Raw genomic sequence first — 27,714 nt, 5'->3', positions numbered from 1 at the left:
GGGTCATCTAGTCCAACCCTCTGCACAATGCAGGAAATTCACAACTACCTTCGCCCCTCCCCCACCCCCCAGTGACCCCCACTGTGTACCCAGAGGTAGGCAGAAAACCTCCAGGAACCCTGGCCAATCTGGTTCTGTGGCCAATACGTTTAAAAATTTTTTAAAGGACTACTCTTTTTTCCCCCTTGGTTTTTCCTTTTCTTCCCTTCCCTCCCTCTTCTCTTTGGGCCTTGTTATACCTTATTCTCAATCTTCCTACAGGCCCTAACTTAGTCTTGGTCCATTGACCCCCCCCCCCAAGGTATTATATATGGACAGTGTTTACAACAATCCTTATCCACCGCAATAACATCTCTCCCTACAGGGACAAATAGAGTGGCAAAGCCAGAACTAGAGGAATGCAGCGCACTAGAATGTTTTAATGTTTAATGTTTTAATTTTTGTAATTAAACCTCTATGTACATTAACTATGTTGGTAGCTGATCGGAACCCGGCCTGGTCATGGAGGGCGGGGTATAAATAAAAGTTCATTATTATTATTATTACTTTGCAAAGGGTAGAATTGACTGTAGGAGGCATGGGTTTTATTTTGAGCCATTTGTCAAACCGTGTTATAACACTAGTAATCTTAGGCACGGTTCACAATACTGTGCGTTTTAAGTGCCGTCGAGTTGCTTCCGACTGATGGCAACCCTATGAATCCATGTCCTCCAAAATGTCCTGTCCTTAACAGCCTTGCTCAGGTCTTGCAAACTGAGGGACGCGGCTTCCTGTAAAGAGTCAATCCATCTCTTGTTGGGTCTTCCTCTTTTCCTGCTGCCTTCAACTTTTCCTAGCATGATTGTCTTTTCCAGTGACTCTTGTCTTCACGATACTATTGTTTTGTTTTGTTTTTTTCTTTTGTGGGGTGGCCTTTGGCACTGACATGATTTAGATTTGTGAAGAAAGAGAAGTGGGAAAAGGTGTTCTTCTTTCTTTTTCAGAGTCTCCGAATTCCTCATGGGGGAAGTGGACTGCAGTACGCTCCTCTCTATCCCTCTTAGCGACCACAATCAGGTGAGGGGCACCTTCTCCGCTGAAGAGAAAGGCAGGGCATAAAAGAAGTGAATAAATAAATCCACAATAGCCCTCCCCTTTCTTTCCTCTTGCAATAACTGCTTTCTCCTTTTCCGATCCCTGCAGTCTATGGAAAACATATACACCAGGATTGCTGGACAGGGGACGGAAGAGATCCCAACAGGCATGGAAGACTTCAACTCGAGTAAATAGCCACTTGGACATCCTTTTCCATAGCTGTAGGGAGGCTGTTGGCTGTTGGGAGGTCTAATTGTGCACCACCTCCTACAATCAGACTACTGGGGCCATAACATATATTGCATCTACGGTAGGATCTGAAGGCCTGATTTGGAGCTTCACACCTTTAAGCTCTGGCTCACTGTGGCTGGGGTTAGTTTGTGCAACCTCAACCCATGAGGCTTACCAGGATCCTGGCCCCATGGGGTGTCCACTGATGTCACACTGGGAGAAGATAGCTGGGGGTAGGGAACGATGTTGCAGACGACGCAGCATCACTTCTGCTTGCCACGTCCACAACGCTCTAGGAATCCCCCAAATCTCTATGGTCGTTACCATAGAGATTTGGGGGATTCCGAGAGTGCCGCGCAACACGGTGGCGTCACGTCCGGGTCCTCATCTGGGAGCGATGTCACCACATCATCCAACGCTTCCTCTCCCAACCCTGGGATGTTTGGCAGCCCTACAGCTCACAGATGATCACTCAGATCCTATCTGAAGAAGTGAGCGGTGACTCACGAAAGCTCATACAGACGGCTCTCAGCAACCACAGATCAGTTCAATATTGGTTTTGTCTGCTGTCTGAACGGAATCTCTTCCTCCAGTGGGAAGAACTGGGTCTCCCTGCTAGGCTTTTTTCCCTGGGGAGGGTTCCAAGGTGTCTCTCCCAGAATCCGTGACGACAATTTCTTTTACTGATTTAGAACACGGGATATCCTATATCGAAAGGCTTGCTTGTGCCACCGCGCTGATTTCTTACCCCTCTCCTCTGGTCACCCGCTGTGTCTTGCAGACTGCCTGTTGGGAGAAGAGGTTGATATCCTTCTCCAGAAGTCTGAGGGTGGGGTGGAAATCGCCCTCCAGTATGCCAAGAATATCTCCAAGTACATGAAGAATCTTATTGCCTACCTGGAGAAGAGGACAACTCTGGGTGAGCCGGAGGAAGACCCAACATGAGAAGAATAATAGAATCTTAGAGTTGGAAGGGACCACCAGGGTCCTCTAGTCCAACCCACTGCACAATGCAGGAAGTTCACAACTACCTTCCCCCCCCACACACACACACCCAGTTACCCCTACTCCATGCCCAGAAGATGGCCAAGATGCCATCCCTCTCATCATCTGCTTAAGGTCATAGAATCAGCATTGCTGACAGATGGCCATCTAGCCTCTGCTTAAAATTCTCCAGGGAAGGAGATGCATTGACCCGATCAAGGCTGTTAATGATAGGGATCAGTTCACCTGGCGAAAATGGCCGCTTTGGCAACTGGACTCTATAACGGGAGGTTTTGGAGATGGAGCCTGAGGAGGGCAGGGTTTGGGGAGGGACTTCAATGCCATAGAGTCCAATTGCCAAAGCGGCCATTTTCTCCTGGTGAACTGATCTTCATCAGCTGGAGATCAGTTGTAATAGCAGGAGATCTCCAGCTAGTACCTGGAGGTTGGCAACCCTATCTACACCCCTACCTAATTGTATAAACCTCAGAACAACAAAATCTCTTTTTTACCCGGGCCTCCCACCTCATCCTGATTTCTGCTTCTTTTCTCTTTTCTTTTCTCTTTCCAGAAATAGAATTTGCCAAAGGGATTCAGAAGATGGTGAACACCTGCAAGCCACCCATCACTCAGGAGGTAGGCCTCCGTCCGGGGTGCCCACTCCAGGTTGGAGAACTCCAAGAGATTTGGGGGTAGCGTCTGGGGAGTGCAGGGTTTGAAGACAGGCAAAACCTCAGCGGGACAAAATGCCCTAGAGTCCTCCCACCAAAGCAGCCGTTTCCTCCAAGAAAATTGATCACCTGGAGATCACTGGTAATTCCAGGAGATCTCCAGCCCCCACCTGGAGGTAAAAACCAAATAACAGCAGTAACAGCCAATACCACGTATATGCAAAAGGTGAGCATTGTTCAGGTGGAAATGTACATAAAGCACATACAATAAACGTGACAAATACAATAATCTGGGACCCTATGCCAAGAGTCCCATGCAATGAAGTCCAAGGGTAGAGACTAAATACAACTTGTGAAAGCCGGTCTTCTTTCACAAGCCTTGTCAACGACGTGCTGTGTGGCTTTTGCACTTGGACGCTTAAGTTCCCTGTGTGACTTGATTGTGTGTTGTTGCCAACTCCCCAGCGGGACATGCCTCTGCTCTCCATCTATTCGCTGGCACTGGAGCAAGACTTGGAGTTCAGCGCAACTTGTCTGCAGGCCTCCCACAGCTTGCGAACGGAAGCATTCTTGCAGGTAAAAGCATTCTTGCAGGTAAAAGCGGCTTGGGGGCGGGAAGGGGGAGGCTCAGGGAGCGATTGCCCCTGCAACGTTGTGTATTGGTTAGAGCATACGTAGGGTTGCCAGCTCCGGATCCGGAAATACCTGGAGATTTGGGTGGGCGGAGCCTGAGGAGGGAGGGGTTTGGGGAGGGGAGGGGCTTAAGTGCCGTAGAGTCCACCTTCCCAAGCGGACAACACCTTTCTGATGCCTGCCTGCTGAATGTTTTTAGAAAGTGGGTGTGGCCTTGGGGGGGGCTTGTGCCCCGCAGGGTTTCCGATAGGCCAGCGGAGATTGCCTGAGCACGTTTTTTAAAATTTGCTTTGGCAGCAGCTACATCGCAGAGATCTTCAGTGAATGACTGGAAGTGAGCTGTGCATACTGGGGAGGAATCCTTGTAGCTTAGGGCTGGCAGCCTCCAGATACTAGCTGGAGATCTCCTGCTATTACAACTGATCTCCAGCCGGTAGAGATCAGTTCCCCTGGAGAAAATGGCTGCTTTGGCCATTGGACTCTACGGCATTGAAGTCTTCCCCTCCCCAAACCCCGCCCTCCTCAGGCTCCACCCCAAAAACCTCCTGCCGGGAGTGACAAGGGACCTGGCCACCCTATTGCGGCTACCTCACACTCACTCTTTCTCTAGGGACTGGGATATAATAAAAATCCAGGTCAGAGCTAAGACAAAGTCCACTACTCAAAGCTAACATTTGCTTAATTCACTATAAGAGATAAAGGTGCAAGCACCGGGTCATTCCTGACCCATGGGGTGACATCACATCCCATCGTTTACTAGGCAGGCTACGTTTACGGCAGGGGTGGGGAACGTCAGGCCGGGGGCCGTTTAAGGCCCGCGAAATCATTTGGTCTGGCCCTCATGGGTCCTGGCAGATCTCTAGCTCAGAAGGATCTAAGTCTGGCGATCCGCCCCCTCCTGTGGCCATGAATAGCCTCTATTCAAGGTGGATGTGAGTTTGTTTTGCCTAGAAAAGGAACCTTCTTTCCCCCTTGCAGAAGAGTCATTAGCTATGAAGCTGCTAGGACCGCCCAAGAAACTCTGTTAACCCTTTCCCACCTGGGCTGTGGAGAAACGTATTTCCTCTGTACTACAAGAGGGCTGGGGGCGGAAGTGGCGACAATGGAGGGGTTAAAGGGGGCAGGGCCAGAATGCGCGGCCCGGGAATGATGTTATAAATATCCAAATGGCTCTTGGCAGAAAAAAGGTTCCCCACCCCTGGTTTACGGGGTGGTTTGCCATTGCCTTCCCCAGTCATCTACACTTTACCCCCAGCAAGCTGGGTCCTCATTTTACCGACCTCAGAAGGATGGAAGGCTGAGTCGACCTTGACTTGACTACCTGAACCCGACTTTCGTTGGGATCGAACTCTAAATTAATATAAAAAGGGATACAGAGAAATAATTAAAAAGAATTTCAACTTCACTACATAAGAAGATACATCTAAATAATGGTCGTTTATGCATGGGTACTTTCACTCACGGTTCCCCCCCCCCCGGTCTGTCTCGGTTGTTCCTTGGAGTTATACATGAGTTTTCTGTCCATTAGAGGTAGGGTTGCCAGTCCCTCCCAGCGGGAGATTTTTGGGGCGGAGCATAAGGAGGGCAGGGTTTGGGGAGGGGAGGGACTTCAGTGCCATAGAGTTCAATTGCCAAAGCAGCCATTTTTCTCCAGGTGATCGGATCTCTATTGGCTGGAGATCAGTTGTATTAGCAGGAGATCTCCTGCTACTACCTGGCAGTTGGCAACCCTAATTAGAGGTGACCTCGCTGCCAGCCCTGGCAAATCCCGGGACTTCCCGTTCCTGTAATAACCTGACTCTTCCATCTCCCTTGAGCTCAGCCCGGGGGAAATCCCCGTGCATAAGGCAAAGCGTGGGACACGCAAGCTTGGTTTCGCTCATAGCCAGTTACAAAGCAGCATGTTCAGAGGCAGAGATTCAAATGCTTCCTGCTTCCTTGGAGCTCTTTCTGAGCAGAAGAAAGGCTTTTTAAAACAGAGGCTTGGATTTCTCCCCCCCCCCCGCTTTTCAGATTACTCAGGTTTTTTTGGGGGGGGGGTTGTTCTTAAAATGCTTTTTTATGCAGCAATTGGGTTTTTTTGGGTGGGATTTTCTCTCACAGTAAGCTCTACAAAGTAAGCCAATCACAAAGCAGCGTTTAAAAGGGCGGGGGACTTGATTTGAGCTTGGAGACTGCTGGTGCAGGGGTTCCCAACAGGAAAGCATGGGTCCAGCGAGCAACGAACCCCAATTAAAACTCTCATGCATAAACGACCAATAGGTTCGTTTTAAAAGGCATCCTGATAAGCAGGGCTTCTACTGAAATTTCGAAGAGTTACGATTAGAGTTACGCATGACCTCGCTCTCTGACATTGTGTGGTTGGCTCCGCCTCCTGCGGCAACCATTTTGTGATTGGCTCCGCCTTCTGCGGCAGCCATTGGTTTGATCATACCTTGCGTCAGAATCCCAAAGGCGGCCTCTAGTTTATACATGGTTGGGGCAGATTCAAAGAGAGAGAGAGAGTCGCATGAAGGAAGACATCGGGGTGGTCTTTGAGCCACTTCTGCAATATCTGACCCACCTTACAGGGTTGTTGGAAATACCGCCCTGTTTCTTATTTCCTTTTCTTTTTCTTTTTTCATGGGAAGGAAAAACACAGAGGACGAAAAAGGGGAAGGAAAGGATTTGACAATACAGACACAGGGAAAAGAGAATCGAACACATTACATTATCGTACTTGTTTTGCATGCTTATGCAATCAAAATAACCTTCCAGCTTGAAGAGAGAATTTTAACCTTACAAATAAAGGAAAATAAAACTAACGGCATTGTCGTACATATTTTATGGCTATACAATCAGAATGACCTTCCAACTGTAAAGTTAATAAAAGCTTCATAACCCAGTAATGACTATGATCAATTAGAGCCTGTTTTTCTACCCCATCTACCGCTTATTCCTATTGTTGAACCTTGACATATGGATAACATAATTTCCATTTTTCCTGTTTCTTATTTTCGTTTCTCCTCTTCCCTGCCCCCCCCCCACCCCCAAGCCACTGACCATAAGACGTCTCGAACATGAAAAGCGACGGAAAGAGATCAAGGAACAGTGGCACCGAGCGGAAAGGAAGCTGGTAGGAAACCCCGGCCCTCCGTTGACTTGCAGGAGTGTTGGGGTGTGAGTTGTAGGGTTGCCAGCTCCGGCATAGGAAATTCTGGAAGATTCGGGGGTAGAGCCAGGGAAAGGCTAATACTATGTAATGTATGTATGTATATACTATGTAATGTACATACTATGTGATGTATGTATGTATGTAAAGGCGAATACTATGTAATGTAATTCTATGGAGCCCATCCTCTAAATCAGCCATTTCCTCCTGGGGAACTGACCTTATTCGTCCGGAGATCAGTTGTAATTCTGGGAGATCTCCAGGCACCTCCTGGAGTTTGGCGATTAGGTTGCCAGGTCCCTCTTTGCCACCGGCGGGAGGTTTTGGGGGCACAGCCTGAGGAGGGCAGGGAGGGGAGGGACTTCAGTGCCATAGAGTCCGATTGCCAAAGGGGCCGTTTTCTTCAGGTGAACTCATCTCTGTCAGCTGGAGATCAGTTGTAAAAGCAGGAGATTGCCAGCTACTCCCTGGAGGCTAGATAAACAACTCACCAATACTGTAACGGATATTGCAACCAAACACAACCGTAGTAGGCTACAAAAAATAAGCAAAACAGGTAGTAACATGCAGTCAAGAGACTGTAAATATATTGCAACTATAAGAAACTTAAAGTCGCAAACAAAGCTAAGCAACATGGGTTACAAAGCAACAAAAGAACAACTAGAAAGTTGCACATATACAACATCAAAGAAATCTCCCTGGAGGTTGGCAACCCTAGGATGGAAGGAGGAGGCTGAGGAATTGGGAAGGGGCAACCAGCTCAGCACACTATAGCAAAGAGTGCTCATACTGAAGTATGTCTTCCGAGCTGTTCTTACAACAGCCCTGCGAAGCAGGCCACGGTGCAGAGGGAGGGCAAATGCCAAAGGCCGCTTCCTGAGAACTGGGGAAAGAAGACTTCCTGCAGGGCAGCTGAAACATAAGATCGGAGAACCAAAACAGCACAGAAACAATATATGCAATGCTTAATTTTATAAGTGAATAAAGTGCAAAAATATATACAATAAATATATACAATATAATACAACAAGATACAGGTAAGTAATATATCTCAATCCAACATATTCAGGACTTGGAAACCTCTCAAGTCCATTCAGATGTAAGTCCAATATGTCCAGTAGTTATATAGGAAGAATATTTCCTTTGTGGGAATCAGTTGTATGTCTTTTCAGACTATATTTCAGTATGTTAAAAGTCAAGCAACAGCCACAATGAGCCGCCCAGGAGGCATCAGAGTTGTAAGAACTGCTGCCCTGGATGGCAGCGGGAGGGGGAAACAGTGGCCGTCACTTGCCGGTCAGTGAGGGCCGCTTCCGTGTCCCCCTGCAGCAAGAAGCCGAGAGCAACCTGCGCAAAGCCAAGCAGATATACAACCAGCGCTCGGAGGAACACGAGAAGGCCAGGTCCGGGACGGTCAAAGCCAAAGAAGATGAGCAAGCAGCGAGCAACACGGCGACCGCGAAGGCCTTGGACAAGAGGCGGCGTCTTGAGGACGAAGCCAAGAACAAGGTGGGCAGGAGACTGTAGGGTTGCCAGCTCCAGGCTGGGAAATTCCTGGAGGTTTGGGGGCGGAGCCTGGGGAGGGCACTCGGCAGGGTACCGTGACCTAGAGCAAAGCTTCCTAAACTGGGGTTGCGTAACTGAATGGGGGGGGGGTCGCAAAAAATTTGGCAATATAAATTAGGTATACAAATCAAACATTTACTAATATATACATACCTATATAAAGAGCCCCGTGGCGCAGAGTGGTAAGCTGCAGTACTGCAGTCCAAGCTCTGCTCACGACCTGAGTTCGATCCCGACGGAAGTCGGTTTCAGGTAGCCGGCTCAAGGTTGACTCCGCCTTCCATCCTTCCGAGGTCGGTAAAATGAGTACCCAGCTTGCTGGGGGTAAAGGGAAGACGACTGGGGAAGGAACTGGCAAACCACCCCGTAAACAAAAGTCTGCCTAGGAAACATTGGGATGTGACATCACCCCATGGGACAGGAATGACCCGGTGCTTGCACAGGGGACCTTTACCTTTACCTTTTTTACATACCTATATACCTGGTGTGGCATAAAGATTTCTCGGGCAAAAAGGGGTCCCGAGTGGGAAAAGTTTAATATGCCCTCCAAAGGAGCCCTTTTCTCCAGGGGAACTGAGCTCTGTTGTCTGAAGACCAGTCATAATTTCGGGATATCTCCAGGCCCCGCCTGCAGGTTGGTAACCCTGGCAGAGGTAGCCGGGAGAAACAGGTAGGCAGGACAAGTTGAATCAGAGTTTGAAAACTTTCATCTAACTGGAACTGAGGGCAGAAACCTTGTTTGGGGTTCCCGGGGTTAGTACTGGGGCAACAAATGGCTCAAGCTACGATTGCCCGGTCTCCGCACCCCCCCGCCCACTGGCAGGGAACAAGAAGAAGAGTTGGTTTTTTATACCCTGTTTTTCTCTACCTTTAAGGAGTCTCAAAGCAGCTTACAGTCACCTTCCCCTCCCCACAACAGACACCTTGTGAGGTAGGTGGGGCCGAGAGAGTTAGGAGAAAACTGTGACTAGCCCAAGGTCACCCAGCAGGCTTCATGTGGAGGTGTGGGGAAACCAATCCGGTTCACCAGATTAGAGTCAGCCGCTCATGTGGAGCAGCGGGGAATCGAACACGGTTCTCCAGATTAGAGACTGCTGCTCATGTGGAGGATCGGGGAATCAAATCCAGATCTCCAGATTATAATCCAACCCTCATGCAGACGAGCAGAGAATCAAACCCTGTTCTCCAGATGTTGAGGAGCAGGGAATCAAACCCGGTTCTCCAGATTAGAGTCCACTGCTCATGGGGAGAAGTGGGGAATCGAACACGGTTCTCCAGATTAAAGACTGCTGCTCATGTGGAGGATCGGGGAATCAAATCCAGATCTCCAGATTATAATCCAACCCTCATGCAGACGAGCGGAGAATCAAACCCGGTTCTCCAGATGTTGAGGAGCAGGGAATCAAACCCGGTTCTCCAGATTAGAGTCCACTGCTCATGGGGAGAAGTGGGGAATCGAACACGGTTCTCCAGATTAGAATCCGCCCCTCTAAACCACCACACCACGCTGGCTCTCAATCCCCAACATCCTTAGTCAAAAAGGACCAGGTTGTAGGTGATGTGAAAGGCCTCCGCCTGAGACCTTGGATAGCAGCTGCCAGTCTGAGTAGACAATATTGATCTGGATGGACCAACGGTCTGACTCAGTATAAGGCAGCTTCATGTGCCTTTTGCAGGTGAAGCGTTCTCCCGTTCTCAGCCGAGGCCTGCATGGGAATCGCCGCGACGCTGCCCCCAGCCAATGTGCCGGGTGCGTCTGCTCCCTCGCAGCCTGCGTCTGCCTTTCAACCCTTCTAACTTCCTGCTGATTCTAGGTGGACGAGGCCATGGCGACGTATCGGACTTGCATTGCGGACGCCAATACCCAGAAGCAAGAGTTGGAAGACACCAAGGTGAACTCCCTTCGGCAGATCCACGAGGTGGTTAAGCAGAGCGACCAAATCATCAAATTGGTGAGTCCTTTCCTTTATCCCTTAGAACAGTGGTTCCCAACCTTTTTTTGACCAGGGACCACTAGGACTTTTTTGTTCAGTGCAGGGACCCCAAGGTTCAAAATAAAAATTCCGGGAATTTGAAAATAAACTTTAATCATAACTGTTAGTTAAACATTAAACTTAGAATTATATTTGAATATATATATTTTATAATAGAGAACTTTTAATTGAAAATATTAATTTATTATGGGTTTATAGCTTTGTTTCGCGGACCATAATTTAGTTCTCGTGGACCCCTGGGGGTCCATGGACCCCTGGTTGGGAACCAGTGCCTTAGAAGCTCCTTGGTCCATTGATCTTGAGCAGGGTGGTTTTAAATCTAATGTTTGAGGGATATAAGGACTGAAATAAATCTTGCCACGGACAATGTAACCTTGGGATCCTTGTCATTTAATAAAAAAGGCATTATGTCAGACATAGAGGCATTAGATTTATATGTTAAAAGGGGAGAGATATAACGTGATCTAAGTTCCTCATAAAAGAGGCATTCCAAGAGGGCACGAGCTAATGAATCCATAGAGCCAGAAGAGCAAGGACAGGTCCTGTCCAGGTCTGGTATATTCAGAATTCTGCCTTGCATAACCACAGAGGGGTTAGCATTCAGTCTAGCTAAACAGAAGGCTCTAGAAAGACGAGAAGGGAAAATGGCGTGGTGGTGGTAGTCTGAAAAACTGAGATGAACAAACGCGGTGAGCACGAAAAGTAGTGCTGTTATAATCGCGCTCTTTAATGCACTTTTTAATTTTGGAGAAGGCTTCAGTTTTCTGAAGATCTAAAAGCACATCTTGCGAGAAGCCCGACAGTGACCATTTTCAAGTACTTGAAGGGCTGTCATATAGAGGATGGTGCCGAGTTGTTTTCTGTTTCCCCAGAAGGTCGGACCAGAACCAACGGGTTGAAATTAAACCAAAAGAGTTCCCATCTAGACATTAGGAAGAACTTTCTAACAGAGCGGTTCCTCAGTGGAACAGGCTTCCTTGGGAAGTGGTGAGCTCTCCTTCCCCGGAGGTTTTGAAGCAGAGGCTAGTTGGCCATCTGTCAGCAATGCTGATTCTATGACCTTAGGCAGACCATGCGAGGGAGGGCACCTTGGCCATCTTCTAGGCATGGAGTAGGGGTCACTGGGGGTGTGGGGGTGGGGAGGTAGTTGTGAATTCCTTCATTGTGCAGGGGGTTGGACTAGATGACCCTGGTGGTCCCTTTCCAACTCTATGGTTCTATGATTCTATAATGACCGGGCCAAGGTCACCCTGCTCTAAAAGCTTCTGCTTCCTCCTCTCACTGTCCTTTCCCCGCTTCTGGATTCCAGGCCACCGTCGCCTTCTACCACTGCATGCACATGCAGACGGCCCCCCTGCCCGTCCACTTCCAGACCTTGTGTGAGAGCAGCAAACTCTACGACCCCGGGCAGCAGTACGCCTCCCGGGCCAAGCGGCTGCACAGGGAGGACGAGCCGGAGACCCTGTACAATTTTGAGCCCTACACGGCACACAACGGGTAAGTTTCAAGCCCCGGTCTGAGCTCGCGCGCAGCGGTCAAATGCAGCGTCCACCCAGCGTGGTTTGCAGTAATCCGCAACTGGGTTTCGAACTCCCAAGCTTGGGAACTCTGCCAGCATGGTGTAGTGACTAAGAGCGGTGGGTTGGAGCGGCGGACGCTAATCTGGTGAACCGGGTTGGCTTCCCCGCTCCTCCGCATGAAGCCAGCTGGGTGACCTTGGGCTAGTCACACTCTTTCAGCCTCACCTACCTTACAGGGTGTCTGTTGTGGGGAGGGGAAATGAAGGTGATTGTAAGCCGGTTTGATTCTTCCTTAAGCGGTGGAGAAAGTCAGCATGTAAAAACCAACTCTTCTTCTTGGTGGTGGTGGTATTAAAGGCTGGAAAAAGGACCAAGGAAACCTGTGTTCAAATCCCCGCCGAGCCGTTACACTGTTTCTCTCAGCCTAACCTACTTCACAGGGCTGTTGTGAGGAGAAAATGGAGGCCGGGGGGGGGAACCATACAGTGCTCCCTTGGAGGAAGGGGGATAATGGGATTCGGAGAAGTCATTGCTTGCATGACTGTCGTTTTCAGAAAAAGATCCATAAAGTCTGAGAGTAATACTGAAGGGCTGGAGGAGATCCGAGTTCAAATTCCACGAAAATCACCTTTGATAGTTTTGAGGCACTTTCCCCAGCTCTGTGTTATCCTTTTAGAAATGGGGTAGACCAGAATCTAGCAAATTTTTATTCCACTCTTGCTCTAAGGAGCTAAGGGCTGTAGACGTGGTTCTCCTGTAAAGGGAAATGCGATCTTATGCTGTATCAACAGAAGTACAGTGTCCAGATCACGTGAAGTGATGGTATTGCTTTACTCTGCTCTGGTTAGACCTCACCTAGAGTACTGTGTTCAGTTTTGGGCACCACAATTTAAGAAGGACGTAGACAAGCTGGAATGTGTCCAGAGGAGGGCAACCAAGATGGTGAGGGGTCTGGAGACCAAGTCATATGAGGAAAGGTTGAAGGAGCTGGGTGTGTTTAGCCTGGAGAGGAGATGACTGGGATATGGCAACCATCTTCAAGTACTTGAAGGGCTGTCATATAGAGGAGGGTGCCAAGTCGTTTTCTGTTTCTCCAGAAGGTCGGACCAGAACCAATGGGCTGAAATTAAATCAAAAGAGTTTCCGTCTAGACATTAGGAAGAATTTTCTAACAGAGCGGTTCCTCAGTGGAGCAGGCTTCCTCGGGAGGTGGTGAGCTCTCCTTCCCTGGAGGTTTTTAAGCAGAGGCTAGATGGCCATCTGTCTGCAACGCTGATTCTATGACCTACAGCAGATGAAGAGGGGAGGGGACCTTGGCCATCTTTTGGGTATGGAGTAGGGGTCGCTGGGTGTGTGTGTGGGGGGGGGGAGGTAGTTGTGAATTCACTGCATTCTGCAGGGGGCTGGACTAGATGACCCTGGTGGTCCCTTCCAACTCTATGATTCTATGTTTTCCTCACAATGACCCTGTGGAGTAGGTCAGGCTGAGAGTGACCAGGCCAAGGTCACCCAGGGAGCTTCCGTGGTGGAGCAGGCATTTGAACCCGGATTGCCTGGATCCTAGTACAAGACTATAACCACTACACCACATTACCTCTCTACTGAATAATGTTTCCCTTCCCCCATGTGGACAGATTCACCGGCTTGGACATCTGTGGCCTTCACCAGTGGAGAAGTGGGGTGGGGCATTTAGACACCACAGCCTTTCCGCGGCCTCTGCCAATCTTCCATGTCGCTTCCTGTCCTCCAGGTCTCCGCTGCCCCGAGCGCGAAAAGGCAGCGCCAGCACCAGTGAACTTGCAGTGTCTGCTGGCTCCGATACACCCGAAAAAGAGGCCGCCTCCGAAGGGGCCCCGACGGCAGCCCTGCAGAGCGGGTCAGCCACGGTGGAGCGACGAGGTGAGCCGTTGCCAGCAACAACTGTGTACGGAGGTGTATTTTTTTGTTATTCAGGGCCGGCTGCCACGTCCTTTTTGAAGTGAGGCCTCCGGAACTGCACACAACTGCACAGAACTTCTTTGCAGTTCACCAAATCGACCCTTCTCCCCCCCTCCCCCCCTTCAGCTGTGTCTGTCGCAAATGTCATTATGCTTGCATAGTACATTTGGGGAAGGGGGAATAAAGAGAGAATCATAGAATCATAAAGTTGGAAGGGACCACCAGGGTCATCTAGTCCAACCCCCTGCACAATGCAGGAAATTCACAACTACCTCCCCCCCACACCTAGTGACCAGAAGATGGCAAGGTGCCCTCCCTCTCATCATCTGCCAAAGGTCATAGAACCAGCATTGCTGACAGATGGACATCTAGCCTCTGCTTCAAAACCTCCAGGGAAGGAGAGCTCACCACCTCCCAAGGAAGCCTGTTCCACTGAGGAACCGCTCTGTTAGAAAATTCTTCATAATGTCTAGATGGAAACTCTTTTGATTTAATGTCAACCCGTTGGTTCTGGTCCGACCTTCTGGGGAAATAGAAAACAACTCGGCACCCTCCTCTCTATGACAGCCCTTCGAGTTCTTGAAGATGGTTATCATATCCCCTCTCAGTCTTCTGCTCTTCAGGCTAAACATACCCAGCTCCTTCAACCTTTCCTCATCGGACTTGGTCTCCAGACCCCTCACCATCTTTGTTGCCCTCCTCTGGAGGGTCTGAATCTAGGTGTAAGTTCGATGCTCAAGATGGGGTAACTGCTCAGGCCGAGCCCCAAAAGCCACTGGGAGATACATTGGTTCAGATTTTTTAATCTTGCCGAATGGCATTTTCCAGCTTAAATCCTCTGTCCAGCGGAGCAAAAAAAATATATAAAAAAAGCTTTACAGGAAAAAAAGAGACCTAAATCCACATGCCAAATTCTATATCTGTGCATCAGAATCCTGCATCAGAATCCTGCCCAGGAAGGCCTGGGTTCGAATTCTGCTCCGCCACACAGCCACAGCCGACGGCATCCAGTCCAGCCACGTGGCCGCTAAACCTGTCCTCTGATTGGCTCCTCAGGTGGGCGGGGTCATCAGGTGCACAAGTCCTGGCCAACGTCCATCACCGAGACCAAAAGCAACTCGAAGGCCCAGGCCACGAGCTCAGGTAGCCGACCCGCATCTTGTCCCTCGGGGCTTGACTCTGCCTTCTGGGGTTCCCCTCTGGCCCCCCAATTAAGGACTGTGGGACATCTTCCATTGCTTTTATGGGTGGTCTAGCCTAGCATTAGTTTTGAACTTCTTTATGCTCTGCATTGTCATTTTTATTTTTAAAAGCCAGCGTGGTGTAGTGGTTAAGAGCGGTGGTTTGGAGCGGTGGTCTCTGATGTAGAGAACCGGGTTCGATTCTCCACTCCTCCACTTGAGCGGCGGAGGTGAATCTGGGGAACTGGATTTGCTTCCCACTCCTACACATGAAGCCAGCTGGGTGAAGCCTAGTCACAGCTCTCTTAGAGCTCTCCCAGCCCCACCTATCTCACAGGGTGTCTGTTGTGGGGGGCGGGAAGGGAAGGCGATTGTAAGCCGGTTTGATTCTCCCTTAAGTGGTAGAGAAAGTCAGTATATAAAAACCAACTCTTCTTCTTCTTCTAGTCCAAATATCTCAAAACAGTGGCTGAAGAGGGTTGGAAACCCAGGTCTCTTCCACCCCTGCCTCTCAGTTCTTAAACACGAGCTTGAAGCTCATTAGACAGGTTGTACCTCAACAGGTGGCTGATTACTATGGAACGGCCTTCCCGCGGAGACTCAACAAAATTCCAGCATCTATGGGGTATATTTCAAGACCTTGGGTCCTGAAGGCGGGGGTCACGAATGGGCGGGACCCCTTGATCTTTCCTGATTCAAATTGATGCAGGGCTTTTCCTTGAGCATCCCCCAAAAACTCTCTTCTTCCAACAAAACACGATTCCGCGGCCAAGAGAGAAACCACCATTTGCCTTCATTGGCACAGAGCGTGTGCTAATGCCAGAAGGGAGGGAGGGGGGGGGCAGGAAGGTGTTCAGTAGCCCTGGGGATGCCCAGCCATGGAGTAGGGCTGTCGGGACCTGAAAGGTTAGACACGGCCAAGAAGTATGGAAAATGGACCTGATCAGGTGTAGCGTGACCATGTGAATGGAAGGGAAGGTGGCCGCTGTTTGCTTCAGCATGTGCAGAGATTACGAAGGACGACAGTGGCACCTAGTGGCAGAACATTTGCATTACAATGCGCAGCATTCAGGACCCAAGCCGTAGAAAAGAGTAGGAGTCCTGTAGCACCTTAAAGACTTTCTGGCAGGGTATGAGCTTTTCGTGAGCCACAGGTCACTCCTTCAAATACCTGTGAGCTGTGGCTCACGCAAGCTCATACCCTGCCAGAAATTGTGTAAGTCTTTAAGGTACTACTGGACTCCTTTCTTTTCTACTGCTAGTGACAGACTAACACGGCTACCCATCGTGATCTTTTCAAGACCCTGTTGGTTTTCATCCTAGCGGGCCCCCATTACTTGACGGTGCATGGTATAAGGATGAACTCCTGATCTTAAAACGACATGGAAGCAGTGTGTGTTAGTAGTTGTAAAGTGGAGGGATGCAGAAATGCTTAAACCAGACTTGGGCAGATCTTCTGGTCTTGCTCCAACACTTTGCTTGTTTGTAGGTTCTGCTACCTCCATCTGTTCCCACCTGTGTTTTTGGCAACAAATCCCAATGGAGTAGCACTGGAATAACACGCTCTCCGCTGTGCCAACCCTGCAACTCAAAACGCCCCTCCTATAATGGCAAGCTGGTTTATTGAGAGCCAGTGTGATGTAGTAGTTAGGGTGTCAAACTAAAAACTGGGAGACCCAGGTTCGAATCTCCACTCTGCCATGGAACCTTAGGCCTGCCACACCCTCTCAGCCTAAGCTACCTCACAGGGTTGTTGTGAGGATGAAACGGAGGACAGGAGAACGACAAAAGCCCTGTTAGGGAGAAAGGTGGGACATAAATGAACCAAATAAATAAATGATGAGAAACTGGTCTTTGTGGCTTTTCTGTCTCTCCCTGCCAGGACTCGCGGTTGCAGCCCCAGAAATCACATCGCCCACCGGCCCCTTCCGAAACGTCGGTTTATCCAAAGCTGCCCGGACCCACCGGCTGCGGAAACTGCGGACCCCTGCCAAGTGCCGGGAATGCAACAGCTATGTCTATTTCCAGGGAGCAGAATGCGAAGAGGTAGGAAAGAAATTGCGGCCGCAGGGAACAGACGCGGGTGACTGCCGTAAGAACGTAAGAGCAGCCCATTCTGGATCGGACCAGCAGCCCCTCCAAGCCCAGCTTCCTTTTTAACCCAGCACCCATCCACATGACCCTCAGAGCAGCAGCTTTCTGTGGTGGTTAGAGTGTGAGGTTAGGATTTGGAAGAGCCAATTTTGAATCCCCACTCTACTGTGGAAGCTTGGGCTGGTCCCAGCCTATCCTACCTTGCATGGTTGTTGTAGTAGAGGAGAGGGAACAGTGTTGTAAGGCGCTTTGGAGAGCCAGCGTGGAGTAGTGGTTAAGAGCGGTGGCTTGGAGCTGTGGACTCTGATCTGGAGAACCGGGTTCGATCCCCCACTCCTCTACATGAGTGGCGAAGGCTAATCTGGTGAACTGGATTTGTTTCCCCACTCCTCCACACGAAGCCAGTTGGGTGACCTTGGGCTAGTCACACTCTCTCAGCCCCACCTACCTCACAGGGTATCTGTTGTGGGGAGGGGGAAGGTGATTGTAAGCCGGTTTGGTTCTTCCTTAAGCAGTAGAGAAAGTCGGCATTTAAAAACCAACTCCTACTCCTACTCCGCCCCCCAAATTGGGGAGAAAAGTGGGGTATAAATATCTCAATAAATAATAAAGCAAAATAAGACCTATGCAGAAGGGCATGGAGGACTGAACCCTCCTTGAAGTCATTCCTTGGTTGAGCCACCCCCATCAGAGATCTGACGTTGCAAATGGAACAGCCCTCCGTCCAAGGTGCCAGGAAATACACCTGCCCTCCTCAAAGGGCCCTCGTCCACTCTCTGCCAGACAAGATCATCTTCTCTTTCCAACCTCTGAAGGAAAGATTTTTGTCAGCAACTTTTCTCAGGGTATTATCATCCAAAAGAAAGTATTTCTTCACACAATACATAGTTAAATTGTGGAACTCCCTGCCCCAGGATGTGGTGTTGGCTGCCAACTTGGAAGGCTTTAAGAGGGGAGCAGACATGTTCATGGAGGAGAGGGCTGTCCATGGCTACTAGTCAAAATGAACACTAGCCATGGTGCATCCCTGTTCTCTCCAGGATCAGAGGAGCACATCTATTATATTGGGTGCTGTGGAACACAGGCAGGATGCTGCAGCAGCAGCCGTCTTGTTTGTGGGTTTCCTGGAGGCATCTGGTTGGGCCGCTGTGTGAACAGACTGCTGGACTTGGTCTGATCCAGCAGAACCTTTCTTATGTTCGTATGTTCTTAAAAGGCTGAACACTTTATTTCTAAGTGCAGGCAGAGACGCAATGAGATCTTGTCCCTGAGATATCTTTACCTGCCTCTGCTGTTTGCCGGTATGGCCAGGTGTTGAAAAAATTGCTCATCGATTCCGCAGCACCACCTGGTGGGTATCCCCGGGAGTCGCGCACTCTTCCTCACTTCTCGTTTCTCTGCGTCGTTTCCTAGTGCTGTTTATCCTGCCATAAGAAATGCCTGGAGTCGCTGGCCATCCAGTGCGGGCACAAGAAACTCCAAGGCAAGCTGCAGCTCTTTGGCCAGGACTTTCTGCAGGCTTCTCGCTCCAGCTCCGATGGCGTCCCTTTTATCGTCAAGAAATGCATCTGTGAGATCGAGAAGCGGGCGCTGAAAACAAAGGTGAGGTCTCAGCAATGTGGCTGTGGGAGTTCTAGCTGCATCTTGTGGGAGTCTCTGATTTTACACACTCCGGTCATTTATGCAGGGGAAGTTTGTGTTTGGTTTGCTGCACAGTTTTCTGATCTGAATTCTCAAGCATCATATGCATGAGGGCTCCCCCACCCAAGAAATTCCAGGAGTACCTTGTGATGAATTAAGCTAAATACCCCTGCATAAATGGCCTCTATCTTTCACTGTCTTATAATTATTATTCCAGGCTTCTCACTTTCCCAGGCAGTGGAGACCTTCAGGGGCAGCATTACAGGGTTTTGTTTCCTTCGGATGAGAGAGCATAGTAGACATTTTTGGTAGCAGATGTGCCATTCACAAGAATACAAGCACAGCATAAACTGGAGGCAAAGAGGGATTCTTTCTGGTCTGCAGATCCTGCTAGCCTGCATCAGATCCCCCAAAAGAATGACCTCAAAGTGTTTCAGCAAACTCACCCTTGATCTAAAAGGAAGTCCTATCCCACTACTGACCCCAATTCTGGGTACTCCTCACTTCCCCAAGTTTCAGGGGCAGTGTTGCCAGGTTTGTCCCATTCGGAAGAGAGAGCGCTAAAACCATTTAGGGCTTTAAAGATCAACTCTGCTCCTTGCATTGAGCCCAGAAACAAAAGGGAAGCCAGCAGAAGTGAAGCGCCATTGGTTTTTCTATGTCTGTTGGGGTGTGTCCCGGTAAAGAGTCTCTTCCAGCGCTTCTTCTTACGGAATAGTCTTCAAGGGCAGCCCCACCATTCCATGTGTCACAGTAGTCTAACTTGGCTATTAATAAGGGAGGCGTAACTATGGCTGGGAATGGCTGCTGCAGGCGAAACAGCCTCCGCTGATCAAAGGCCTTCTGAGCATCCTTCCTGCTTCTCCAAGGTGAGTTTGGTGCCTGGTAGCATTCCCCCACACACATACACACAAGCGATATGCTTGATCCTTCAGGGGAACATAACCCCTACAGAACACCCCAGATAAGCTGAAAAATGAATGCCTTTTTGAAATTTATGAGCTTTTCTCTCTCCAGCATGGTGTAGTGGTTAAGAGCGGTGGTTTGGAGCAGTGGACTCTGATCTGAAGAACCGGGTTGGATTCCCCACTCCTCCACGTGAGTGGCGGAGGCTAATCTGGTGAACTGGGTTGGTTTCCCCGCTCCTCTGCATGAAGCCAGCTGGGTGACCTTGGGCCAGTCACAGCTCTCTCAGCCCCACCTACCTCACAGGGTGTTTGTTGAGGGGAGGGGAAGGGAAGGTGATTGTAAGCCGGTTTGATTCTGAGAAAGTTGACATATAAAACCCAACTTTTCTTCTCCTCCTCCTCGGGTCCCTTCGTCTCCTGTAGGGCATCTACCGTGTCAATGGCGTCAAAACTCGAGTGGAGAAACTGTGCCAAGCCTTTGAGAATGGGAAGGAGCTGGTGGAGCTCTCCCAGGCTTCCCCGCACGACATCAGCAACGTTCTGAAGCTCTACCTGCGACAGGTGAGGAGGGCGAGAACGGATCGGCCCTCTCCAGCTAGGAAATGGGTTTGGAGCATCTCCCCTGCCAGGAATTGTAAAGGGGGGGGGGGGATTTGTGTTCAGAATAACTCAGTCAAGGCAGGTAGAATCCATACTGGTGGGGAGACAAATGCAAAGAGACATCTTAGGCTAGATGTCCATCGTGTGCTAGTTAAGTCATCTTATACACAATGGGGAGTTGATCTGTGGGACTCACTGCCAGAAGATGTAACAATAATTACTGGCTTGGACGATTTTATTTTATTTTCTCTGTGTGTGTGTGTGTTAAGTGCTGTCAAGTTGCTTCCGACTCACTGCGACCCTATGAATCAAAGTCCTCCAAAATGTCCTATCTTTGACAGCCTTGCTCAGATCTTGCAATTTGAGGGCCGTGGCTTCCTTTATAGAGTCAATCCATCTCTTGTTGGGTCTTCCTCTTTTCCTGCTGCCCTCAACTTTTCCTAGCATAACTGTCTTTTCCAGTGACTCTTGTCTTCTCATAATGTGACCAAAATACGACAGCCTCAGTTTATTCATTTTAGCTTCTAGGGTCAGTTCAGGCTTGGTTCGATCTATAACCCACTGAGCTGTTTTTTTGGCGGTCCACAATATCGGTAACCCTCTCCTCCAACACCACATTTCAAAGGAATCTACTTTCTTCCTATCAGCTTTCTTCATTGTCCAGCTTTGACATCCATGCATAGTAATAGGGAATACGATGGCATCAATTAACTTAATCTTGGTGGCCAGCATCATATCCTTACACTCAAGAATCTTTTCTAGCTCCTTCGTGGCTGCCCTTCCCAGTCTCAACCTCCTTCCGATTTCTTGGCTGCAGTCTCCCTTTTGGTTGAGGATGGAGCCAAGGAATAGAGAGTCTTCAACAATTTCAGTTTCCTCATTGTCAGCCTTAAAGTTGTGTAATTCTCCTGTGGTCATTACTTTTGTCTTCTTGGCGTTCTGCTGCAGAGCTGCTTTGGCGCTTTCTCTTTTAACTTTCAGCAGTAGCCGTTTCAAGTCTCCACTATTTCCTTTGCACAATTTACATCCCACTTTTCTGCCCTGTCAGGGCCACCAAGATGGCGTAGGATGTTAGAGATATCTATGGAGAGCAGGTCTATTGCTGGCTATGATACCTGAACGGGGCCTCCTGGCTTAGAGGCAGAAAGCCTCTATCACAGGGATCCCCAATCTTTTTGAGCCAGCCACAAAATGGTTGGTGCCGCTCGCCTTCAGTCGCATAGTGGTCTGGTCCAGTATCGGGCAGTTTTGTGGGCCAGCTGAGCTCAGACAGGCGTTCTTCCCGGCCAAGCACCGGAACCCACGGCCGTTTCCCCTTGTTTCCGTCAGCTCCCGGAGCCCATCCTGCCCTTCCGCACGTACAACAGCCTCATGGGCGCAGCCAAGGAGAGCCTGCAGGGCGGGGCCGAGGGCAAGGCCGCGAAGAACGTGGTCGAGCTGGTGGACAAAGGGGCTGAGACGGACCAGGCGGTGGTTACCCTGGTGACGAAGCTGAAGGAACTCCTGTGCCATCTCCCCCGGGAGAACCTGGCCACTCTGAAGTACATCGTCCAGCACCTGAGCAGGTGAGATGCAGACAGGGTTGACAGCTCCAGGGTGGGAAATACCTGGAGATTTTGGGGGTGGAGCCTGAGGAGGGCGGGGTTTGGGGAGGGGAAGGACTTCAATGTCCACCTTCCAAAGGGGCCATTTTATCCTGGGGAACTGATCCGTGGTGCCTGGAGATCAGTTGTAATAGCAGGAGAAACCCAACTGCCACCTGGAGGTTGGCAACCCTAGATGCAGAGCTGCAGTTGCCTGCTGGGGTCCCATTGCCCGATCCTGGCCTTCAAACGGAAACTCAGTACCCATGCCCTTTTAGACCAGGGTCTGTCAGCGTGGTGTAGTGGTTAAGAGCGGCAGACTCTAATCTGGAGAACCGGGTTCGATTCCCCACTCCTCCGATGAGCGGTGGACTCTAAATCTGGAGAACTTGCATGTGGGCTTCCTAGAGGCACCTGGTTGGCCGTTGCGTGAACAGACTGCTGGGCTTGATGGGCCTGGGTCTGATCCAGCAGGGCTTTCCTTGGGCGAATACGCACGGTCGTTTTAGCCTCCTTTATTCCCTGTTTCAGCCAGGATTCAGCCGGGATCAAACGCATGCGTTTCGCCAAACGTGCGTTCGATCCTGGCTGAATCCTGGCTGAAACAGGGAATAAAGGAGGCTAAAACGACCGTGCGTATTCGCCCAAGGAAAGCCCTGCTGGATCAGACCCAGGCCCATCCTGCTAGCCTGCATCAGATCCCCCAAAAGAAAGACCTCAAAGTGTTTCAGCAAACTCACCCTTGATCTAAAAGGAAGTCCTATCCCACTACTGACACCAATTCTGGGTACTCCTCACTTCCCCAAGTTTCAGGGGCAGTGTTGCCAGGTTTGTCCCATTCGGAAGAGAGAGCACTAAAACCATTTAGGGCTTTAAAGGTCAACTCTGCTCCTTGCTTTGAGCCCAGAAACAAAAGGGAAGCCAGCAGAAGTGAAGCGCCATTGGTTTTTCTATGTCTGTTGGGGTGTGTCCCGGTGAAGAGTCTCTTCCAGCGCTTCTTCTTCCGGAATAGTCTTCAAGGGCAGCCCCACCATTCCATGTGTCACAGTAGTCTAACCTGGCTGTTAATAAGGGAGGCGTAACTATGGCTGGGAATGGCTGCTGCAGGCGAAACAGCCTCCGCTGATCAAAGGCCTTCCGCCCTGAATGTTCTTATGGAGGAGAAGGATATCCATGACTACTAGTCAAAATGAATACTAGTCTTGATGCATCCCTATTCTCTCCAGGATCACAGGAGCATGCTTGTTACATTAGGTGCTGTGGAACCCAGGCAGGAAAATGCTGCTGCAGCCATCTTGTTTGTGGGATTCCTAGAGGCACCTGGTTGGCCACTGTGTGAACAGACTGCTGGACTTGATGGGCCTGGGTCCGATCCAGCAGGGCTTTCCTTATGTTCTGTGTACTTTTGTAGGATTGTGGAGGTCGAACATGACAATAAGATGACCTCCGGCAACCTGGGCATTGTCTTCGGCCCCACGCTAATGCGCCCCCGCCCCACGGAGGCCACCATCTCTCTCTCGTCCCTGGTCGACTACCCCCACCAGGCGCGCGTCGTCGAGGCCTTCATTGTCTTCTATTCGGCCATCTTTGAAGAGGACGGCGCATTTCCGGAAGAGGAGCTGGAGGAGGAGGAGGGGACGGCCCATGGCCAGGTGAGCGACCCTTCGAAGGAGATCTGGTGGTCACTGAAGGAACCTCTTGGATGGGGAGCCAGAGTGGTGTAGTGGTTAAGAGCGGCGGACTCTAATCTGGAGAAATCGGGTTCGATTCCCCACTCCTCCACATGAGCGGCGGACTCTAATCTGGAGAACTGGGTTTGTTTCCCCACTAGGGTTGCCAACCTCCAGGTGGTACAGTTATTTCAAAAGTAATACAGCACACTTGCTCAACATTTATTCCAAAAAATAAATAAATAAATCTTTTCAGACCACAATCTTTGTCTGCTTTTTGTCAATAAGTTCAAAGCACAACAGTGTTCACATTACACTTCCAATCATATATACTTATAGATGAAACAAAGCAAAACCACAACACAGCAGTGTTAATGTCACACTTCCAATATCATATACATGTAACAGACTGGAATATTTGGATTATATTTTGTTGATTTGATTTACATGTATATGATATTGGAAGTGTGACATTAACACTGCTGTGTTGTGGTTTCATTGAAAAATAACATAATAACCAAAAAGGTTTTTCCTTGTGTTTTGTTTTGCTTTGTTTCATCTATAAGTATATATGATTGGAAGTGTAATGTGAACACTGTTGTGCTTTGAACTTATTGACAAATAACAGACAAAGATTGTGGTTTGAAAATATTTTATTTATTTTTTTATTGGAATAAGAGTTGAGCAAGTATGCTGTATTACTTTTGAAACCTCCAGGTGGTGGCCGGAGATCTCCCACTATTACAACTGATCTCCAGGCGACAGAGATCAGTTCCCCGGGAGAAAATGGCCGTTTTGGCAATTGGACTCTATGACATTGAAATCCCTCCCCAAACCCCACCCTCCTCAGGCTCCGCCCCAGAAATCGCCAGGTATTTCCCAACCTGGAGCTGGCAACCCTATTCCTCACCCCTCCACATGAAGCCTGGTGGGTTACCTTGGGCTCGTCACAGTTCTCTCTGAACTCTCTCAGCCCCACCTACCTCACAAGGTGCCTGTTGTTGGGAGGGGAAGGTGATTGTAAGCCAGTTTGAGCCGGTAGAGAAAAGCAGGGTATAAAAACCAACTCTTCTGAACTGACGGCTTTCTCCTTGGCAAGCGTAACCGCTCAACTTGATTCCCGTTTGTAGGAAGACGCCTGCGATCAGCCGCCCGGGAGCATCCCGTATCTTGCGGAGACCGTTGAACAGACCGAAAATGCCGACAGCGACTCCTACAGAGGTGAGACAGGGTCTTGGGTTCCTGAAGGTGGGCTGGGGAGATGCGCTGGGCCCACAGAGGAGGGAGGTTTTCCTTCTTTGCACAGGGCTGATCGTCATTTCCATCTCCGGATTCTGCCCATTTTTTTGCTGTCGATAAGGGTTGCCAGCTCTGGGTTGAGAAATACCTGGAGATTGTGGGGGTGGAGCCTGAGGAGGGTGGGATTTGGGGAGGGGAGGGACTTCAATGTCCCTCTTCCAAAGTGGCCGTTTTCCTCCAGGTGAACTGATCTCTGTCGCCTGAAGATCAGTTGTAATAGCAGGAGATCTCCAGCTACCCCCTGGAGGTTGGCAACCCTAAGTTCAATACAGATATCAATAGCATAGTCAAAACAAAGGCTGCCCAAACCTGGGATGGTTTAGATGGGCATGGCATAGGGTTGCCATCTCCGTGTTGGAAAATACCTGGAGATTTTTGGGGTGGAGCCTGAGGAGGGCGGGGTTTGGGGAGGGACTTCAATGCCATAGAGTCCAATTGCCCAAGCGGCCATTTTCTCCAGGCGAACTGATCTCTATCGGCTGGAGGTCAGTTGTAATAGCAGGAGATCTCCAGCTAGTACCTGGAAGTTGGCAACCCTATAGTAGACTGCACTCATGCGGACACCTGTTTCCTCCTGCAGAACCCAGCGTGGAGCAGTACATCGATTCAGACTCCGACCAGGAGGACGCCGCGGAGGCCGACGCTGAGAGGGGACGGGCGATGGGCTTAGCCGCCCAAGGCAGCGAGACCAGCAGCGACGAGGAAACGCCGTCCCAGGCCGGGGCCGGCGAGGAAGAGGCCCTGCCCAGAACGTCCAGCGTCGGTCAATCGGATTCAGAGGTCGTCCCGCGCCCAAGACAGGAGGAGGACCCTCAGGATCCAGAAGACGACGCGGTCTTCCATAGAGGGACGGAGGTGGAGAACGGGGAAGGGTAGCCTGGACTACAGAGCAGGCCGGTCAGGAAGCCCTCTCCCACTGCTGATGCTTGCTTTGGGTGGCCGGGAAACACGGGGCTTTGCTGGGCTACAAAATTGAGGATTGCGCTGGGGAGGCCTGGGCAGCATGGGAGAGAACCGATTTTTCTCTTCCTGGTCCTGTGCCGATAAGGCATTCCTTCCAACCCATTTTAAAACATTCCCCCACACCCCGACCAAGAGAAAAGCTACATTGGATAAACTGCACAGACGTGAGACAGCGCGGCTTAATTTTTAAAATAACATCAACGTTATTAAATGGAGAATGCCGTCTTATAAGAGCGAGGCAGTATTGGCCTTCGATCCAGTTATGTCTTTATTGTCCCATCCTCCTTCCTCTCCTTTGCTCAGGGTGGAATCTGGCATCCACGCCTCCTCCGTTTTATCCTCGCGCCAACCCTGCGAGGTGGGTTAGGCTGCGAGTGATTGGTCCAAGGGGAGCTTTTTGTGGCAGAGATCTGAACCCCGGTCTCCACACCTCCTTAAGTATGACTCCTGGAAGCGCCAACTGTTTTTTTGCTTTAAAGTGATACAGCAAACCTTCGGTTTTTAGATGCCTTTGGATGTGCAAAGCAGAAATTATTTTTTTACGTGGGCTGTTTGTTTTTCTCTAAAGCTAAACCTGTTCAGGGAAAATTAGTTTTCCAAATGCTAAAGAAAACAGATGAGGTCTGCTTTGGGGGTCTGGGTTTTGCTGGATTCTTGGGGGTGGGGCGTTAGATGCTTTCTTCCTTTTGTTGGCATATTGACATATTAGAGGAAGGAGAGCCTCTCCATACGATGTAAGATGCCGCAGGTAACCAAATGTAGAAATTAAACGCCGCAAGACTGACTCTGCGCAACTTAAAAGTTGCCTTATCTACAATCAGACTATAAATCTGCTCAGCAGCTGTCTAGACCAGCCTACCCCCGGTGGTGGAGAATTGGGGGTCTTCTGCCTGCCAAGCAGACGCTCTGCCCCTGAGCGACACCATTGGTCCAGCAAGCTCAGGATTGTCTGTTCAGTCGATCTCTCATGTCTCAGGCAGGGAGAGGTCTTCCCAGCTAAAATGAGTGGCTTATCTTTGGATTCAGCAGTACCCCTCTTTTTCACAGGCCAAAAGGGGGGAACCAAACCCCGCCACGTCTCTTTCAGGTACTACGCCCACTTGTGAGGTCAGGCAGCTATATTTCTGTTTTTAATGAGAGAATAAAAAATCCTCTTAGGCCATTTTTGCATGATAATTAGCAGCTTGTTCCCGGCTGAATTGCCCTGCATATTTTTTGAATTTTTCACTCTGAGCCGTCATTCCGGAAGTGACTTACAAAAGAGCCCATTTAACGCGACCTTTGGTGTTTGCCGGCGAAGAATCCCCTTGAAGGAACCATGCAAAATAACAGCGGCGGGTTAGCTATTCGCATGCTAACGGCTATGCAAACAGGAACAAAGGAGCAGGCGAATGGGGAGGGGGTGGGATTTCCCCTTTTGCATTGGGACGGCAGATAGGCATTTTTAAAGTTGCGTTTTAAAAGAGCTTTGAGCGAGCATCAAAACTGACCGTGCATAAATGGCCTTAGTGTCACATGCAGATTTTAAGAGTCAGCTGAACCTCACCCTTCTGCCATGCAAGTGATGGACCTTGGAACTGGGTTAGATTTAGATGTGCACAAGATCCATTTTGTAGCGTTGGGAAGCAGAGTTGCACCCAGCCCTTGAAATACTAAACGACTCCACCAATCCTGGATAATAGGGTTTCATTTTCCTGCTTATCCTTGAGACAAACTTGATGCAGATCTTCCTGGAAGGGGCTAGAACGGTACTGTATGTGTGCTTGCAAACGGGAAGGGGGAGTGAATGAAGAAAAGAGGAAAGGGTCTTCATGCTCTGCTTTTAACTATTTGTACATAACTCAAGCAGGTTCGACGTTACACTAGCTAATTTCCTTGAAGCCCTGTATTTGTGACCTCACACTCAGGTTGTATGGAGGTACTGGGTTTTCATAACAGCTGTATGTGTCCCCAATTGTAAAATGAAGCAATAAAAACACAATATTGGGAAGTGCCAAGTTCCTTTCAAAACTG

The 27,714-nt window shown here is 49.7% G+C and overlaps 1 protein-coding gene across 1 annotated transcript in view; it reads left to right on the top strand.

Moving 5' to 3' along the window:
- The window catches only part of ARHGAP45 (Rho GTPase activating protein 45), a 44,593-nt gene extending 18,979 nt beyond the window's left edge, over positions 1-25,614 (top strand). The window contains exons 5-22 of the mRNA XM_056844580.1: positions 984-1,056; positions 1,183-1,261; positions 2,087-2,224; positions 2,861-2,925; positions 3,426-3,536; positions 6,628-6,708; positions 8,074-8,253; positions 10,125-10,262; positions 11,614-11,801; positions 13,575-13,723; positions 16,826-16,989; positions 18,451-18,639; positions 20,010-20,147; positions 21,516-21,751; positions 23,181-23,421; positions 24,570-24,660; positions 25,319-25,380; positions 25,426-25,614. Of these exons, the coding sequence (XP_056700558.1) occupies positions 984-1,056; positions 1,183-1,261; positions 2,087-2,224; positions 2,861-2,925; positions 3,426-3,536; positions 6,628-6,708; positions 8,074-8,253; positions 10,125-10,262; positions 11,614-11,801; positions 13,575-13,723; positions 16,826-16,989; positions 18,451-18,639; positions 20,010-20,147; positions 21,516-21,751; positions 23,181-23,421; positions 24,570-24,660; positions 25,319-25,380; positions 25,426-25,614 (2,512 nt within the window). The remainder of the gene's footprint in view (positions 1-983; positions 1,057-1,182; positions 1,262-2,086; positions 2,225-2,860; positions 2,926-3,425; positions 3,537-6,627; positions 6,709-8,073; positions 8,254-10,124; positions 10,263-11,613; positions 11,802-13,574; positions 13,724-16,825; positions 16,990-18,450; positions 18,640-20,009; positions 20,148-21,515; positions 21,752-23,180; positions 23,422-24,569; positions 24,661-25,318; positions 25,381-25,425) is intronic.
- The last annotated feature ends 2,100 nt before the right edge of the window (positions 25,615-27,714 follow it).

Source organism: Euleptes europaea, chromosome 2, assembly GCF_029931775.1.
Source record: "Euleptes europaea isolate rEulEur1 chromosome 2, rEulEur1.hap1, whole genome shotgun sequence".
NCBI classification, from domain to species: Eukaryota; Metazoa; Chordata; class Lepidosauria; order Squamata; family Sphaerodactylidae; genus Euleptes; species Euleptes europaea.
Note: the sequence above shows the minus strand (reverse complement) of the source record. Positions and strands in the feature narration are given on the sequence as shown.